Consider the following 20,339-nt stretch of genomic DNA (forward strand, 5'->3'; position numbering starts at 1 on the left):
TTGGACTCCCATCATTATCTTCTCATGGGGCTAAACCATCCTCGTTACAGTCCCGACCCACCACTTCTTTAATTTAACGTGTTCAGTAGCATCCAAATGTGTTTCCCCATCCTAGATTAAAGCTATCTGTATAGGTCCATTTATCTTAATACATCCTAGAAGGTCTGTGTAAATTGCACAAATCCATTGCATAACCTTCCTGAAATGCCCACTCTTTCTAAGGTTTGGAAAAGATAGGGCCAATAGACCCTATCAAATGCTTTCTTAGCATCAATTCCCAAGACTAGGGCTGAATCTCTTCTCTTGTTGCCTGCCAAATAATATGACAAACTCTATGCATGCTAAAAAAATTTGGCGGCCTCTAATGAACCTTGATTGGTTATCTTGCACCAGCTGTGACATACACAATTGCAATCTCTTGGCCATGATCTTTGTGAAAATATAATAATCAGTACCCAACAAGGAGATAGGGCGATATGAGCTGTAGTTAGTGGGATCCTTTCCAAGTTTTATTAAAACTGTTACCCCTGCCAATCATCATGAATGCGGTAGTACTGTTCCCTCTTCCAAAGTATCAAATGGGGAAAGTATTTAAAGCATCCGGGTTGGTGCCCACCTGGATTGTAGTAATCATCAATTGTTTTGGTTTGATATAACAGCTAAAGTGTAGGGCAGCCAGTGAATCCCCAGCTCTACAGCCCTGCTTTTTTATTTACTTTTTATTTGATTCAGTTTGATTTGTTGAGTAGGCAGCCTGCTCAACCAGTCAAAATGCATCAAACAAAAAAGTTTTAAAAAAAGCAGGACTCTTAGACTGAGGATTCTTCGACTCTACACCCCACCCCACCCCAAGGCCCTGACAGTGCTGCCCTTAATTTGATTGGCTGAGCAGCATCTGCCTGTTGCACGCTCAACCAATAAAATTCAGAGCAGTGCCCTCAGGGCCTCTAGGGGATGGGGGCAAATCCCCTGAAGGCCCTGACCGCATGCCACTGTTTGCACCCCTGTGGTTTGGTGCTTGGCTGGATTAGATTACTTACTACATGTGGCAGGGGTGTTAGGGGTCTATTTCATAAATCACAGGTGATAGCTCTCTAAAATGTATCCTTCAGCGTTGGCTACAGAAGGACCCACCTACATTTTGGGAATGGAGGCGTGGACTGCATGATTTATGTATCTTAGAATCTCGCTCTGTAAGAGGTATATATAAATGAAAACAGAAATTTCTTCTGGTTTGGGATTCATACTTTTTTTTTCTCTCTGAAAGCTAAACGTTCCATCTTAAATGTTCTAGAAGGCCCCTCCAAAGAGCTTTAGTTAGAACTGTGTTAGGGATATTCACTAAGATGCTAGATTTTTGGTTCAGATGATCTAGGAGTAAGGGTTATAGATCTATTAGGGTTTTGTCTGGGGTCAGAATGGGAGAAGGGTAGATTTACCTAGGATTCTACATCCTGGTTCTGTCCAAATTGTGGGTTTAACCTCTGAGGTAGTTGTGAGGAGGAATCTGGGTTAGAAGGATCATTGGTGGGGTATGGAGATATGGGTACTTAAAAAGGTTTGGGGATAATGGGAGGGGATAACGCTGGAATTGTTAAAAGTTAACACATTCTAACCTTCTTCACACTTCTAGCAATGCCTCTGTAAAATACAAGGGGTTTTCCCACATTGAGAGTGGGTGATAATCAAAGGCTTTATTCCTCTATGTTTATTACCCTCTCACTTATGCTAACTTTTCAAAACTGCACAGCTATTGCTTTGCCTGGTGTTTTTCATTTTCAAAACTTCAGACATGATAGGCACCACCACTTGTCAATATCTTGCAACTGGGGGAGGGCATTATTTCACTTACTTATTTCGCAGTGTTTGCCTGTGTACTCCTCAGGGCACAGGCAGTGGTAGGTGCTCCAGTCAGCTGCACTGAGACACGTCCCTCCATTCCTGCAATGGCCTCTTGCACAGGGATCTAGAATCATAACAAAGCAACAGCTGTTGTGAGACTGGAGGCCCTTCTACACTTAAGAACTTTAAATCACAGTTAAAAGCCTACTAGTTAATAAAGGCATTTGATTCATCTTCCTTATAGATTTACCCTCCATGGTCAATACGAACACTTTTATCTTTCCATTTCTTTTTCTCTTCCCCCCCCCTCCCCCTTTTACAAAGCCGTAATGCGGCTTTTAGCACTGGCCGCGGCGGTAACTGCTCCAACGCTCATAGAATTCCTATGACCATCAGGGCTTTTACCACTGCAACCGTCGATTAAAAAAAAAATCCCTAACACAGCTTGATAAAAGGGGGCCTTAGTAAAGAGAGAAATAACAGCTACTCTGTGTCCTGTCCATGCTGGTCCTACAATCCAAGCCTCCCTATATGGAGCTGTAGAGTCCTCGGGAATATTTATATGAGAAGTGCATTAAATCACTTCATCCTAAAAAGCATGCACAAATAGGAATGTTTATAGACTTTCTTAAAAACCTGAAAGGATGATTCCAGTTATAACAGCTCTGTGGGAGCTTGAGAACCCCCAATATTGAAGAAACTCCTTGAATGTGTCCAGGAAGAGCACCCCTAATAATTTTAAAAAGTTGTCTCCTATGATTTCAGTCTACGGTAAGGTGGCAGTTTGTTTCAGAGTGAGGGGCCAACTACAGCAAAGATGTAATTACAGATCATATTCAGATAAATATAACAAAAAAGAAAGTATAAGTAGATAGAAACACTGAAACATGATTTCAGATAAAGACCAAATGGCCCATCCAGTCTGCCCATCCGCAGCATCCACTATCTCCTCCTCTCCCTAAGAGATCCCACTCACCTATCCCACACTTTCTTGAACTCAAGACTTATTCCCTGGATGAGAAATAGAGTAATGGTAGACAAGAATGAAGCAATAGTACACCAGAGTAAAAAGGTTTATGGAGCTATCACCGGTTTCAACAATCTCCCTGTAAACTAAGGGTGCTTATTTTTTTACTCTTGTATATATAGATATTGAAAGTACTTAGCTTATTACATTACATTACATTACATTAGTGATTTCTATTCCGCTTGTACCTTGCGGTTCAAAGCGGATTACATAAGAAGAAGCTGGACATTTCCAGGAGGGTACGTGACATTTAGGGTAAGACATAGTTACAGAATGAGTATAGATTTGGTAACATTGGATGCAAGCAGTTATATTACATTACATATCAAATCTTTTTCCAGGCGTTGGTAGGTAATATGGATCGGTAGGATGAATTAGGTTTTTATTTTTTTTTTTTTTTTTTTTGTGTGGTTGAGGATATGGTGTCAGGGGGTGGGTAACCTGGTCGGTGTATGTGGAAGAGGAGATTAGGTGTTTTGAATATGCTTTTTGAAAAGTAGCGTTTTGATTTCTTTGCGGAATGCTTTGAAGTCAGATGTTGAGGTTAACAATCTGGTTATGGAGGGTTCGAGTTTTGCTGCGTGCGTTGCTATGAACGTTAGTAACTCCTTATTCAAATTGAGGAGACTGAGAATCTATTATCGCGAGTGAAATGATGGTCACAGGCTCTACGGAGCCGTTTCACTCAAAACTGAGCTTCATCAGGAGACATACACACGGATAATGTACTAATCATTGTAAAAAGAGCAAAGAGCATTTCTCATTACAAAAGGAGCCTGGGGAAGAACGGTGCCACTGTGGCTATTAGCCCCTTTTAATTTTTCATTAAAATACACTTAGGGCTCCTTTTACAAAGCCGCGCTAGCGGGCTTAACGCGCGCAACTTTTCATCACGCGCCAACCCCCGCGCTGGCCGAAAAACTACCGTCTGCTCAAGAGGAGGCGGTAGCGGCTAGCGTGGATGGCAGTTTAGCGCGTGCTATCACACGCGTTAAACCGTTAGCGCGGCTTTGTAAAAAGAGCCCTTAGCCTACTAATTGCATGATTGCATGATGAAGCTCAGTTTTGAGTGAAACGGAGACGCTCCGTAGAGCCTGTGACCATCATTTCACTCGTGATAATAGATTCTCAGTCTCCTCAATTTGAATAAGGAGTTACTAACGTTCATATAAGCTAAGTACTTTCAATATCTATATATAGAGAGTAAAAAATAAGCACCCTTAGTTTACAGGCATTAGGCAGTTATGTCCTAGACTAGTTCTAATAATCAAATTGCCATGAGCGCTTGAGGTTTCTTTATTCTATCCCCTGTTTAATCCTCTCTTTAATTATAAAGTATCTTCAGCTGAATTTGAATTACAACATGAGGGGGTCTGAAAAATGAAAAATCTATTTGAATAACTAGAAGAAGATTGAAGAAGAAAGAGATGAGTGGAAATATTTAACTTGAAAAGAAACTTTTTCTCTTCCTCATCAATTTTGCTATAAGGAGTTTTTGGCATCGACATAGGGCTCCTTTTACTTGAAAAATACTAATGCAAGCTCTATGGAGGCGTTAGTGTCTAGCGCGCGTGGCAATGTAGCGTTCGCTAAGCGCGTGCTAAAACCACTAGCGCACCTTCGTAAAAGAAGCCCATAGTGTGAGAGTGATCCAAAAACAAGCCAGCTGAAAAAAACATTCTGTGCCCTTCCCTAACAGAAACCCAACATATAAAACACCCAATTTTATTTGCAAAATTATGCAGACACTATTAGCCAGATTTTCACAGGTACAGTGGAACCCTGGTTTACGAGCATAATTCATTCCAGAAGCATGCTTGTAAACCAAAATACTCGTACATCAAAGCGAGTTTCCCCATAGGAACTAAGGGAAACTCGCTTGATACGTTCCCCCCCGACCCCCCCCCCCGAGGCCAGCAGCGCTGCTCCACCCCGAAAGAACCAGCATCGCTCCCCCCCCGCTCACAAAGGCCCCCCTGCGCTAACAGGCACCCCCCACGCCGAGAATCTCGGTGAGAGGGAGAACTAGATGGCCTTGAGCATGTGCAGATGCATGCTCAAGGCCCAGCAAGATGCAGGAACTTCTTCAAACGGCACTGACACGTCCTGTGGGCTGCGTGCCGGTGCCAGACGGGGGGGGTAAGTTTGAAGTTGTTCGGGCGGGGAGTGCTGGTTCACGCGGGGGGGGTTGCTGGTTTGCGTGGGGGGGCCTTTGTGAGCGGGGGGAGCGATGCCGGTTATCAAGGGGGTCCTCGCAAATCGAGTCAACACTCGGTTTGTGAGACAAGATTTGCATGAATGTTTTGCTCGTCTTGCAAAACACTCGCAAACCGGGTTACTCGCAAACCAAAGTTTGACTGTAATTTAAATTTTAAAGTACAATGCAAAATCTTTGCAAATGAAGTAATAAGCTACAAAATTATAGCTCATTACCTGTGTTCATATTAGCCAAATTCTGCATGAAAAACTTCACTAAACTTAAAATGTATGCAAAACCTAACTACATTTTAAGGAGCTACAGTTAGATTTTTTTCTATCGAAATAGACTTTTACATCAAAATAAATGCTGGAATTAAATTAAAATGAACTGATATTGAGAGAAAATGTTTTTATAGTACCAGTTAATTCTCTCAACTTCACATGCAGGTTAGAACAGTAAAACCTTGGTTTACGAGCATAATTTATTCCGAAAACATGTTTGTAATCCAAAATACTCGTATATCAAAGCAAATTCCCCCATAAGAAATAATGGAAACCCAGGCGATTTGTTCCACAACCCAAAAACTTTAATACAAAATATTGTATGTACTTGAATTGCAAGACCTTGTTTGTTTATCAAGCTAAAATTTAATAAAATGTTTTGCTTGTCCTGCAAAACACTTGCATACCAAGTTACTTGCGATCCAAGGTTTTACTGTAGGTCAGTCCCTAGGTCAGCTGAGGTGGAGGGAGTCAGTAATTGTGCAAGGGTGACACCTAGTGACAGAAGTTTGAGCTCATGAATACAATGTTTCAGAAAAGACCTGACATTAATTTTCTGACGCTGATTCTCTCTGCAATAATTGGATTCAAGTAAATTGAAAGGTGATATAAAACAGTGGAAAATCCTATGGTGATTGTAAAATGCAGGCTTTTAGCACCAGATCCCAGTCCTGGTTCTAACTGAACCCAAAATATAAAACAGCAGAGAAAAATGTTAGGTGAAAAAAAAAAATGAATTAATGAGAGTACATTACATTACATTATCATCATTTGTATACCACATGGCCTATTCAGTTCCATGTGGTTCACAATTTAAGAATCTGAGACAACCTCAGGAATTACACATGGTAACAGATAATTGAGTCCTAATTTTATATTACAAATATTTTTCAAATAGATAAGTTTTCAAGAGTTTTTTTTGAAATGTTTATACTCTTCATCTCTGTCGGGTCTCCAATATACAAATTCCACTGTAAAGAATTACCAGAGAATTAATCATAGTATTAGCACTGATTTTTCAACAAGATATGTATAATAAAGTAATAAACAACCATTTCCCCAGTAATATTGATCCAGGTTAGCTAGAAGCTAAGGCCACTGAGTTAGGTACAGGTCGGTATCTGACATCCTGTTCCTGGGAGGCTTTTTTCCATTGTATATCTATGGGCTCCTTTTACTAAGGTGCACTAGCGTTTTTAGCGCACGCACAAAATTACCACATGCTAAACCGTGCGGTACACTTTTAGAATAATGCCAGCTCAATGCTGGCGTTAAGGTCTAGCACACGCGGCAATTTAGCATGCATTATTCTGCGCGTTAAGGCACTAACACGCCTTAGTAAAAGGAGCCCTATGTGTTTCTTGTACAGCTTGTGTACACTGAGGACTCTCAGTTGTGTGTATTGATTGAGCTTTATTTATCATGTGAGCATCAAAGATCAATGGACGTCATTAGCTGCTGATGGAAGAGACTGCGGCCAGCAGGTGCCACAAGATGGAGCTGTTTTACATTACTATTATATGCAGATGTTTTCTGTGTTTCACATAACTAAAGTGAATATCCTGATCGTAAAAGCTTTAACAGATGCAGAATAAAGTTCCTGCATTACTGAATCCCGTTGTTCACAGGCCAAATCCTTGAAAGCCAAGGATTAAGAGTAGAAAAATAAATAACCAACAGATAAATTAAATCCCCCCCTACAAGTCAGAATAACATATGTCCTATTACTGCATCTCTATCATCTGCAATTACAAAGCAATAGAACAGTTTTAGTTATGATTTTATAACACAGCTTCTTAAACAGACCCATTAGATTGAACAGCCCTCTGGGTCAAAGTACCTTGTCTGCACCTGAATGTAATTTGACTTAACCTTGGGTTTCGAAATATGAGCAATGAACTCCAAATCATATCCCCTGTATCATATAAATCAGACAGGCATATGGAAAGGTATATACAACTAAGCACAGAGCATCAAATATTAAGCCAGTAACTATATTTTAAAATTCTTTAATTAAAACAAAATAGTTTCCAAGTTTATTATAAAATTTGATTTATCGCCTATTCAAAATTCTAAGCGATGTACAATTAAAAGTTACAGAGTTGAGGGAAACAGACATAACTAACAAAAACTCATACTACTAAACATATTAAAATTCAACAGACATAAATAAAAACTCATACTAAACATATTAAAATGCGATAAATACATACAAGATCAAACATAAGGAGAGTTAGAGAAGAAATACAATTTAGTTATAAAAGAGACAATTAAGGTAAAAAACACATTGGAAAAGGGAAGAGACAAGTCATCAAAATATTATGGATGAATTAAAGGCATAGGCAATTCATTTAATCCTTGAATGCATCTTTAAAAAGAAAACCCTTAAGTTTGCTCTTAAATTTTTCCAAAACCCTTTCTTCTCTTAAATAAATTGGAAGGGCATTCCAAGCTTGAGGGGCTGTAACTGAGAAGATAGATTGCCGCCGTGTATTAATAACTTTTAAAGAAGGAACGACCAATAAATGTTGGTCATTTGACCTTAGTACTCTAGCTGAAGTATATGTAATTAAGACTTTATAAATAAGCGCTGGGGTTTTAAATGTCATGGACTTAAAAGTAAGCAGACATAATTTATACATTATGCGATGAGCAACTGGAAGCCAATGTGCCTTCTCAAGTAGTGGGGTCACATGATCAAATTTTTTAGCTTTCTCAATAAGTTTGATTGAAGCATTCTGAATAATTTGTAAGTTTAATCTTTACTCTCAACATCTAAACTAACTATCTAAAAAGACTTTAAATATCACAGTCAGCTTGAAACTCTGCTACCATAAATAAAAATGGCCACAGCGTTCTAACGATGCTCTGAAATAAGGCACCCCCCTCCTGACGTCATTATCATTAAAAACTCTAATTGGATGAACGTATTATGGTTGGAATAATGTGGATTATATACGTTTGGAAAGAGTGCATTATGCAATTCTTGGCAACTTTAACATCAAAGGTATTTCGTGTGGAGCCTCTACTATCAAGCTTTTGGCTTAGGCTGATGACATTCTGCTGTATGCTACTCAAGACTCACTGCAGCATATCCTTCAAACTATTGATGGTTTTTCTTCTGTGTCTGGATATAAGCTTAATGCTTCAAAAACTGAAATTATGCCATTAAATTGTCCAGAGGTAGAATTACTGGTGAAGGGGCTGAATTTTAAATGGTCCCCTTGCAAAATTAAATACTTAGGGATTTACTTTGGACCAACAATAGAAGAAACAATGTCCTATAATGTGACGTATATGAATGATCATTTTACCCAGAATGACAACTAGGCGGTCGCCTCTTAAGTTATCCTAGTGGGGTAGAATAGATACAATTAAATGATGATTCTACCTGTTATAAATTATATCCTTAGTATGCTGCCTGTCTTATTTTAAAAATCTGTATATCATAAGATGGAAAGCTTGCTGGTTAAATTTTTATGGAATAATAAACCACCAAAGATAAGTCTAAAGAAACTGAAGTGTGATAAAGATTGGGGCGGAGTAAACTTTCCAAGTTTCTATGAATATCACTTGGCCTTCATACTGCAACAGAGTTCAAAGTGGATGCATGCAAATTCGCAAACACTCATGTCAGCTTGGCTTCAGTATGAGAAAATTGTATTTGAGGCTCCGTTGTGGTCTATTCTTTTCACAACTATTGTAGGGGAGATGGGCAAGAATCCTGTGCTTATTGCTACAAAATCTGCCTTTCAAGAATAAGAAAAAAAATGTCAACATTAAATGGAATGATACATCTTGGGTTACTGCAGGGGTGTCCAACCTGTGGCCCGAGGGCTGCATGTGGCCCCGTGAAGTATTTTGTGCGGCCGCAGTCAAGGGCGATGCAGTGTTTTCCTCTGCTGCCCCCAGATGTTTACCATCTTGCCGGCTCCCTCTTCTGTCTTGCTGCAGCGTTTGTGCGGCCCCAGAAACATTTTTTTCAGCCAATGCGGCCCAGGGAAGCCAAAAGGTTGGACACCCCTGGGTTACTTTATGGAATAATCCACATTATAAAATACAAGGATCCATTATTAATTGGAGAATATGGAAGGCTGGTATCTGGCAGATAAAACAATAGTTGCATGGTCAGGATTGGGCACAATTTTCTGAAATTGTGAATAAATATAAGCAACCTCAACATCAATTTTACAGATGGATTCAGCTTAAGTACTGTATTACATCGGTCCACCCTCAAATTACAATGCAGAAGGGTCAGCCGGATTGTTTGTCACTTTGCTATGCATTGTCCGTCAAGCCCCTTCCCTTCCCTTGTTTAAAAGCAGACTGAAAACCCATCTTTTTGATATAGCTTTCAATCCTTAACCCTAATCCTCTGTCCTTCAACTCAGCCAGCTGATTAACCATTCCCCTTAACTGTATCCATGACATCCTGTTTGTCTGTCTTGCCTGTTTAGATTGTAAGCTCTTTCGAGCAGGGACTGTTTTCTTACTCTTTGTGACTCTGTACAGTGCTGAGTGCATCTGGTAGCACTATGGAAATAATTAATAGTAGTAGTATCCTCTGACCCAGGAGCAGCTGCCCAATGGTATAAATATTTGAAGATCAATGTATGTAAACCACCAAGGGGTTTGCAAGGAATGTGGGAATTTGATTTGAACACCAATTTAGATGAATCACAATGGAAATTAGTATGGAAATCAGTTACCACGTCACTACATTCTGCGTGTATGATGCAGTCTTCCTTTTTTTTGTTGCACAAGGCACTATGGACTCCGCTTCATTTATATAGAATTGATGCACCCAAGGGACAACTTTGTTGGTTATGTAAAGATGTGATTGGTACATTGGAGCATATGCTATTCAAATGTCCATATGTTGCCTCTTATTGGGATAAGATATGGACAACAATTTCACAGGAGGTTTTGGGTTGCAGACTTCTCTAAGTACTCATAAAGCACAACTTTTAAAGATCTTACTAATGTTAATGCTTAATGCATAAATTGGAAGGATTTTTCTAAATTAGAATACAATACATGGTGGAATATGTTATGTTTGCATAGTAAGTATGAGAAGATTTATGCAATTAAATGTCGCAATTTAGAGAAATTTAGGCACATATGGCCAACATCACGCCCATCTTTAAAAAGGGATCAAGAGGTGACCCGGGAAACTACAGACCGGTGAGTCTGACCTCGGTTCCGGGAAAAATGGTGGAAGCACTGATAAAAGAAAACATCGATGATCACTTGGAAAGAAACAAACTTTTGATAACCAGCCAACATGGTTTCTGCAGGGGGAGATCGTGCCTAACCAACTTACTACACTTCTTCGAAGGAATTAACAAACAGATGGACAGAGGTGACCCCATAGACATCATATACCTTGATTTCCAAAAAGCCTTTGACAAGGTGCCTCATGAACGATTACTCCGGAAACTGAAGAACCATGGGGTGGACGGAGACGTACATAGATGGATCAGAAACTGGTTGGCAGGTAGGAAACAAAGGGTAGGGTTGAAGGGCCACTACTCTGACTAGAGGAGGGTCACGAGTGGTGTTCCGCAGGGCTCGGTGCTCGGGCCGCTGTTATTTAATATATTCATAAATGATCTAGAAACAGGGACGAAGTGTGAGATAATAAAATTTGCAGATGACACCAAACTATTTAGGGGAGCTTGGACTAAAGAGGACTGTGAGGAATTGCAAAGAGACTTGAACAAACTAGGGGAATGGGCGACAAAATGGCAAATGAAGTTCAACGTTGAGAAATGTAAAGTATTGCATGTGGGAAGCAGAAACCCGAGGTACAACTATACGATGGGAGGGATGTTATTGAATGAGAGTACCCAAGAGAGGGACTTGGGGATAATGGTGGACAGGTCAATGAAGCCGACGGCACAGTGCGCAGCAGCTGCTAAGAGAGCGAATAGAATGCTAGGTATAATCAAGAAGGGTATTACAACCAGGACAAAAGAAGTTATCCTGCCGCTGTATCGGGCGATGGTGCGCCCACACCTGGAATACTGTGTCCAGTTTTGGTCGCCATACCTTAAGAAGGATATGGCGTTACTCGAGAGAGTTCAGAGAAGAGCGACACGTCTGATAAAAGGGATGGAAAACCTTTCATACGCTGAGAGATTGGAGAAACTGGGTCTCTTTTCCCTAAGAGGAGACTTAGAGGGGATATGATAGAGACTTATAAGATCATGAGGGGCATAGAGAGAGTAGAGAGGGACAGATTCTTCAAACTTTCAAAAAATAAAAGAACAAGAGGCCATTCGGAAAAGTTGAAAGGGGACAGATTCAATACGAATGCCAGGAAGTTCTTCTTTACCCAACGTGTGGTGGACACTTGGAATGCGCTTCCGGAGGACATTATAGGGCAGAATACAGTACTGGGATTTAAGAGAGGATTGGACATTTTCCTGCTGGAAAAGGGAATAGAAGGGTATAAATAGAGGATTACTACTCAGGTCCTGGACCTGTTGGGCCGCCGCGTGAGCGGACTGCTGGGCAAGATGGACCTCAGATCTGACCCAGCAGAGGCATTGCTTATGTTCTTATGTTTATTGAAACTTAATGATTAACGGATTATGCTTAATTTGGATTCATATGTTATGTTATGACACCCTATGACTTTTTCTGTTTTATGCTTCTCTGTTTATATTTTTCATTTGATTTGATATGTTGTATTTTTATAAATAAAAAAATTAAAAAAAAAGATTTCAATAAATTATTTCATGGAAAGAAAGAAGACATTTATTTTATAAAATTACCAACAATGAGCTTATCTAGTTTCTTCCAAAAGAACGAAACACATCTTTAAAATATGGGATCCATAACACAGCTAGTATCACAAATAAATTGACATACCTCTTTCGTTGCTAATCGGAGGTGCACAGTAACCCCATTCCTTGTCACGATCATAGTTGTGTGTTGTTGCACACCTACAAGAATTAATAATGAATGTAAAAAAAAAAAAAATTCAAAGACTCTAAAGCAAAATAAGATAATAAAAAAAAATGTCCAAGACCATATAAGACCCAAGACCAGAAGTACTAAAGGATTTTCATATTTTGTATCTACACTAAGAATTATTGGCATTGTAATAGGATGCAAAATGGGCCTTCCTTGCAGTACAGTAAGAACATTCTAGGTCCCTGGTCTAGTACAAAGCTAATTAGGGGTGGACTAGTCTAATAGTGTCAGCAGTTGGTGTTCTTCAAATTTGGAAGGAAGTATAAAAAGTGAGTGTACAGAGGTGTTAAGGGCCTTCCTTGATTGGAGCTTTACCAGGGGTCCAGTGAGGAACTTAGTCCTCTTCTACCCTCCTTCCTTCCTTTCCCCTGGTCTGTCATCTGTCTCCTTCCATCCCCCCATGCCCTGGCATCTCTCCCTCCCTCTCCATGGTCATTTTTCCTACCTTTGTTGTCTGGTGATTTCATGAGTCTCTGGTTGCACTTTCTTCTTCTTACTGTGCATCCAATATTTCTTCCCTTCTTTCAGCCTTCTGTATGCTTCCTTTCCTCCAGACCTCATTCCCTCTCCCAACTTTTTCTTCTTCTCTCCCTGCCCCCTCCCCTTTCTTTCTTTCTCTCTACCCCTTCTTTCTTTCTGTCTGCCTGTCTTTCTCTCTCCATGCCCCCTTTCTTTCTTTCTGCCTGTCTTTCTCTCTCTTTGCCTGTCTTTCTCTCTCCATGTCCCCTTTCTGTCTTTCTGTTTCCCTTCTTTCTTTCTGTTTCCCTGCCCCCCTTTTCTTTGTGTCTCCCTGCCTGCCCCCTTTCTTTCTTTGTCTTTCTTTCTCTCTGCCCTCCCCCAAGCCACCGCCGCCGCCATCGGGGAACAGGCCCCCATGCCACTGCTGCTGAGTTCTGAGCTCTCCCTGCTTCCCGATGCTGTAAAGAGGACGCAGGAGCTCCGGGACGAGCAGCCTCCCCCACACACCCCCCAACACGGCAGCGCGAACAGTATTCAGTAAAGTGGGGGAGTTCACACACACACACACACACCCCCGTCGGAGCCCTTTAAAATAAGTTTTTTGTGCGGCGCACTGATGTCTTGCGCTCAATTGTCCGCTCCAATTTGTTGGCACCCGTTTGTCCGGTGCACTTTTGTCCCATCACCCTAATTAGCTAGTTAGGTACTAGTATAGAATATCACCAGTGAATAACTACTGGCTCTGCCCCAAGACTGCTCCAACACTAATCAGAGAATGCCGCAGTGGTCAGAGCAGATAGCCAGCAGCACTGTCCGGTGAAGTGCTGCTACGACTACTTCTAATCATTTCTATTGTGCTATTAGATGTATTCAGCACTGTATACATTATATGCGGGTACTTTCTATGTCCCCAGTGGGATCACAATCAAAGCTTTTTGTACCTGGAACAATGGAGGGTTAAGTGACTTGCCCAGGGTCACAAGGAGTTGCAGTGATGCTGATCTATCTGCTGCAAGTTAACCAGGCAAATTAAATTAAATTAAATTGCTTTAATTATCAATCCCCTTTGTATTTTGCATCCATGCACTTACATACATAGTACTTAAAATTGTGAAGGGACTTTTCGCTATGTACAGAAAATGTATGCCACTTTCAGTTCTTTAAAGAGTGTCTATTTCATAGAATATTTTATAGTACTAATTGTGAATGAGGAAATTAAGAGAATAAAGGGGGTTTCTGTGGTTATCAGTGCAACTACATTAGCAAGCATGCCCTAATTCAATACTGAAATAAAACAGAAATGGTAGCATGTTCTGTAGCTTGGCTGGAGGTTTCAGGTCCTTGTTTACAGGAAGAAGATCATTCACCAATTCCCAGAAGGGGGAGCTTCAGGAGCTTATAGCATGAGAATAGACTTGGGGCCTGTTTTACAAAGCAGCGTGGTAACGGCCCCGAAGCCCATAGAGATTTAAAGGGCTTTGGGGCTGTTGTCACGCGGCTTTGTAAAACAGGCCCTTTGTAGATAAAGACAGGTTGTTCACCCTCTCCAAGGTAGAGAGAACGAGAGGGCACTCTCTAAAGTTAAAAGGGGATCGATTCCGTACAAACATAAGGAAGTTCTTCTTCACCCAGAGAGTGGTAGAAAACTGGAACGCTCTTCCAGAGGCTGTTATAGGGGAAAACACCCTCCAGGGATTCAAGACAAAGTTAGACAAGTTCCTGCTGAACCAGAACGTAAGCAGGTAAGGCTAGTCTCAGTTAGGGCACTGATTTTTGGCCTAAGGGCTGCCGCATGAGCGGACTGCTGGGCACGATGGACCACTGGTCTGACCCAGCAGTGGCAATTCTTATGTTCTTATGTCAGAAGCAGGAGACATGAAGAACAACCAGAAGGCCTAGCAGGCTTAACATATTGTATCATCAGTGTAGTCAAACATATTCCACAAATATTAAGCACAGGGTTCAGGTATGAAAAAAAAATCTATAGAAACGCACACAGGAGCATAAGATGCATCTTTTTGTCATCTCCCTCACTATAAATCTCTCTCTTCCATCTCACCCCTCTACTTGTACCCTCTCTCTTACATATAACTCCCTTCTCATTCTCTGCCTTCTATCTCTATTTTTCTCCCTCCTTCTCTGTGTTCTCCATCTTTTTCTTTCCTTTCACCCTTCCTGTTTGATCTTCATCTCTTTCTCTCTCTTTCTGCTCTTCCCTTGCTCCTCATCTTTTCCCAGCTGTGCAAAATTCATTACAAGTCACTCGTGTTTGGCACTAGGAATTAATCAATATGTCCCTCTAAGTGCAGCATAAAGGAAAAAAGATCCTTCAATTATTAGTGCTGGGAAGCACAGCATGAAACTATTTGTGCTGCTGGGTAAAATAAAATCTAGAAATACAAGCATATGATTAATAGAAAGAATCATCTTAAATGTGGAATGGTTATTTTGCATTGAAAACTTGCAACTTCCTATTCTTCCGTCCATAATACCAATTTTACCCTTCCTTTCACAAAGCACCATTAGGCTATTTTATCACCGGCCACGGAGATATTAGCTCTGGAACTCCTTTCGTATGAGGAAAGACTAAAGGTTAGGGTTATTCAGCTTGGAAAAGAGATAGCTGAGGGGAGATATGATTGAAGTCTACAAAATCCTGAGTGGAGTAGAACGGGTATAATTGGATCAATTTTTCACTCTGTCAAAAATTACAAAGACTAGGGGACACTCGATGAAGTTACAGGGAAATACTTTTAAAACCAATAGGAGGAAAAAATTTTTCACTCAGAGAATAGTTAAGCTCTGGAACGCGTTGCCAGAGGATGTGGTAAAAGTGGACAGCGCAGCTGGTTTTAAGAAAGGTTTGGACAAGTTCCTGGAGGAAAAGTCTATAGTCTGTTATTGAGAAAGACATGGAGGAAGCCACTGCTTGCCCTGGATCGGTAGCATGGAATATTGCTACTCCTTGGGTTTTGGCCAGGTACTAGTGACCTGGATTGGCCTCTGTGAGAACGGCCTACTGGGCTTGATGGACCATTGGTCTGACCCAGTAAAGCTATTCTTATGTTCTTATGAGCATCGAAGCTAATACCACCGTGGCCGGCAATAAAAAAGCCTAACGCGGCTTAGTAAAATGGGGGGTTAATTCTGATTTGCTATGCAAGTTTTGACAATTATAGTAGGAATTCAACCCGTTATGTTGGGCTCCTGTTTGTTTGAGCTTTTCTTTTTCCAGCTGAGTGAAATGGTGTGGTGGCCATGTTAATTTACTTTTCAAGGTACTATATAGAAATAAAACAAAACCATAAATGAAATAAAATAATACCTTTTTTTAATGGAACTAACTTGGGTGTCCTTTTATTAAGGTGCGCTAACTGATTTAGTGAAAAAAAACAAAGAGCACGAGTATAAGATGTTGGGGGTGACATTAGCAAAATGCGAACTAGAAAGGAATTTGGGGGTACTGATTGACAGAACCCTGAAGCCTTCGGCACAATGTGCGGCGGCAGCGAAGAAAGCAAACAGGATGTTGGGCATGATTAAGAAAGGGATCACGAGTAGATCGGAAGATGTAATAATGCCACTTTATAGAGCAATGGTCAGACCGCAGTTGGAATACTGTGTCCAACACTGGTCTCCATACCTCAAAAAGGATATAATTCTACTGGAAAGGGTACAGAGGAGAGCTACGAAACTTGTCAAGGGATTGGAGAAATTGAGCTACAATGAACGCCTTAGGAAATTGGGATTGTTTACCCTCGAGCAGAGAAGACTGAGAGGGGATTTAATAGAGACTTTTAAAATAGTAAAGGGATTTGATAAAATCAACCAAGAAGAAGCATTATTAACTTTTTCGGATGTGACATGGACAAGAGGTCACAGACTGTAACTGAGTGGCAACAGGTTCAGGACGAATGTCAGGAAGTTCTTTTTTACACAGCGCGTGCTGGGAATTTGGAATGCTCTCCCGGAGGATGTTGTGACGGAGATTACTGTTCTGGGATTCAAGCGCAAGTTGGATGCACACCTTCTTGCAAATCGTATTGAGGGCTATGGTATATCTGGGTCACCATTCAGGAGTACCTAAAAGGGCCGCTGCGTGTGCGGATCACCGGACTGGATGGACCTCGGTCTGATCCGGTGAGGGCTTTTCTTATGTTCTTATATTCTTAGTGTGCGCTAAATGCTAAGATGCCCATAGGAATATCATGGCATATAATCGGTTAGCACACCTTAATAAAAGGACCTCTAAATGCATTTTCTACCGGATTCTCTAAATGTCACTGTTGTCAGCGGCTGCCGATTCTGTGTCAATCAGGTGACGGCACCATCTAGAGAATCATACCTCTGGCAAAGATAGACGCTAGACGTGTGGGCCAGGCTTTCCAAGGCCTATATTTACGGTGCCCATCTTTAATGTGAATCGCACCTGACCCCATTTCCGGCATTAGCCATGCCTATAGTGGCTTTAGGCACTAGTAGGTGCCTCTGAAGACGCGATTCCAGCACCAATGATTTAGGTGATAGTAGGCACGTTGAATTTAGTACCGTTTAAAACAGTGTTTCTCCCCTTAACTTAGGCGCCTAATTAGCGGTGCCGTTTATAGAATTTGGGCCCAATTGCATTGTTAGTCCAATTAAAAAAGGTATTAATATATAGACATAAAGCAAAAACATGAAATAAAAGTCTCCTTTTTCCAAGAACAGCTTCATTATAGCAAATTTCAATACAGAACAGTTTCCATGCGCATCTCTGTCAGATGCATGAGAAAATATATCCTGCCTACAATTAAAATAATACCTATCTGTCTACGTCAAATCTATCACATTTTGGTATGGCGTGATTATGATTCATGCTCTTTTCAAGTCTAAAATCTTTCTGCTCTCTAATTACAGTGTTCCCCCGGTCATTCGCGGTTCGCTGTTCACGGTCCCGGTCATTCGTGGATTTTCCGACCGCGAATGACCGGGCAGGAGAGAGCAGCTGTAGCGGAAGGAGAGAGCAGCCAGAGTGCCGACGAGTGAAGGAAATCTCTCGCAGTAGGCTCTGACCGCCTCTTCCTGCACTAAAGTCGGGCCTCACCAATCGGGAGCTGCGTGTCAAAGCAGCTCCTGATTGGTGAGGCCCGACTTTAGTGCAGGAAGAGGTGGTCAGAGCATACCGCGAGTGATTTCCTTCACTTGCCAGCGCTCTGGATGTCCTCTCCTGCTTCCCCCGCTAAAAACTGTATTCGCGTTTTTTCAGCATTCGCGGGGTTCCTGGAACGGAACCCCCACGAATATCGGGGGAGTACTGTATAGTGATACACCCATTGTAACAGAGTGCTTTGTTAAGCAAATTGTCACTGTAACAGGCATCACAGTCAGCAATATAGGAATGCTACTCATCAGGTTCTTTTGTTTGTTTGTTAGGTTCAACAGAAATAAATATTGGGCTCCTTTTACTAAGGTGCGCTAGCGGTTTTAGTGTGGGGTTAGCGAGCGCTTCATTGCCCCGCACACTAGACGCCAACGCCTCCATAGAGCTTGCATTTGCATTTTCTGCGTAGTGTGGGGGTAGCGCACATGGCAATGTAGCACGCACTAAAAACACTAGTAAAAGGAGCCCATAGTAACATTCATAACATAGTAGATGACAGCAGATAAAGACCCGAATGGTCCATCCAATCTGCCCAACTTGATTCAATTTAAATTTTTTTTTTCTTCTTAGCTATTTCTGGGCAAGAATCCAAAGCTCTACCCGGTACTGTTCTTGGGTTCCAACTACTCTCCATCAAAGCTCACTCCAACCCATCTACACCCTCCCAGCCATTGAAGTCCTGCCCAAACATCCGCATCCAAAAGGCCCAAGTTTGTCCAAGGTCCGAATAGTTTTTGCTCCCAGTGAGGTTGGATAGCAGGTCATTAAATCACCATATTGCAAAGAAGTGCATCCCAAACCTGTCCTGTAGACCCCACAATGCATATGCACAAGATTAAATTTGCATGCTCTGAAATCTCCAATGCATGCAGATTAAACCCCAATGGCTGGAGGACAGAAACGGAAATAGGATGGCAGATAAAGGTCAAATGGCTCATCCAGTCTGCCCATCCTCAGCATCCACTATCTCCTCCTCTCCCTAAGAGATCTAATGAGCCTGTCCCACGCTTTCTTGAATTCATACACAGCCTTTGTCTCCACCACCTCTACCGGGAGACTATTCCATGCATCCACCACCTTTCTGCAACAAAATATTTCCTTAGAATTACTCCTGAGCCTATCACCTTTTAACTTCATCCTATCCCCTCGTTATTCAAATGAAAGAGACTCATGTAGCTTTTTAAATGACTGTCATATCTCCCTCTCCTGCCTTTCCTCCAAAATTTACATATTGAGATCTTTAAGTTTGTCCCCATATGCCTTATGATGAAGACCACTGACCATTTTAATAGCCATCCTGTTTATACCTTTTTGAACGTGCAGTCTCCAGAATTGTACACAATATTCTAAATGATGCTCCATCAATACCTCCTTTTTCCTAGTGGCTATACCTCTCCCTATGCATCCTAGCATCCTAACTTTTGCCTTCACCTTTTTGACCTGTTTGGCTACCTTAAGTTATCATATACTATCACTCCTAAGTTTCACTCCTCTTTCATGTACAAATGTTCTTCAACCTCTAAACTATACCGTTCCCTCAGGTTTTTGCAACCAAAATGCATAACCTAACATTTCTTAGCATTAAATCTTAGCTGCCAAATTTTAGACCATTCTTCAAGCTTCGCTAGGCCCTTCCTCATGTTATTCACACCATCAGGGGTGCCTACTCTATTGCAGATTTTGGTATCAGCACAAAGAGGCAAATCTTACCTGACAGCCCTTCAGCAATATCGCTTACAAAAATCCTAAAAAGAACAGGCCCAAGAACACAACCTTGAGGCACACCACTTGTAACATCCCTTTCCTCAGGGAGATCTCCATTGACCACTACCGTCTGTCACTTTCCACTCAACTAGTTCTTGATCCAGTCCATCACTTTGGGGCCCATCACGAGGGCAACCAATTTATTTATTATAAGCTTGTGTGGAACACTGTCAAAGGCTTTGCTAAAATCTAAATACACTACATCTAGCGCACTCCCACTATCCAATTCTCTGAACACCCAGTGAAAGAAATTGATCAGATTTGTCTGACAAGACCTGCCTCTAGTGAATCCATGTTGCCTCCAGTCCTGTAATCCAGTGTTTCTCAACTTCTTCAAGCCAAGTACCCCCTAAGCCTAACAAATACCAACCGAGTACCCCCACCCAAGCTCCACCCCAGACCCCACCTCCATAATAATAGTACTAATAGTACATAAGAACATAAGAATTGCCATCTCCGGATCAGACCCTGGTTCCATCAAGTCCGGTGATCCGCATACGCGGAGGCCCCGCCAGGTCTACCCTGGCATAGTTTTAGTCCCCATATCACTGTGTGCTTCTCAAGAGAGAAGTGCATCTAATTTACCCTTAACCGTATCACTCTATGCCACTCATAAGGAGAATGTGCATCTACTCTTAAATCCTA

The 20,339-nt window shown here is 41.4% G+C and overlaps 1 protein-coding gene across 1 annotated transcript in view; it reads right to left on the bottom strand.

Moving 5' to 3' along the window:
* The window catches only part of HGFAC (HGF activator), a 103,570-nt gene that overhangs the window by 58,694 nt on the left and 24,537 nt on the right, over positions 1-20,339 (bottom strand). Inside the window, exons 4-5 of the mRNA XM_033950292.1 lie at positions 12,227-12,300; positions 1,853-1,966 (exon numbers count right to left, since the gene is read on the bottom strand). Coding sequence (XP_033806183.1) covers positions 1,853-1,966; positions 12,227-12,300 — 188 coding nt within the window. The remainder of the gene's footprint in view (positions 1-1,852; positions 1,967-12,226; positions 12,301-20,339) is intronic.

The sequence above is a fragment of the Geotrypetes seraphini genome, chromosome 1 (assembly GCF_902459505.1).
Source record: "Geotrypetes seraphini chromosome 1, aGeoSer1.1, whole genome shotgun sequence".
In the NCBI taxonomy this organism is placed as follows: Eukaryota; Metazoa; Chordata; class Amphibia; order Gymnophiona; family Dermophiidae; genus Geotrypetes; species Geotrypetes seraphini.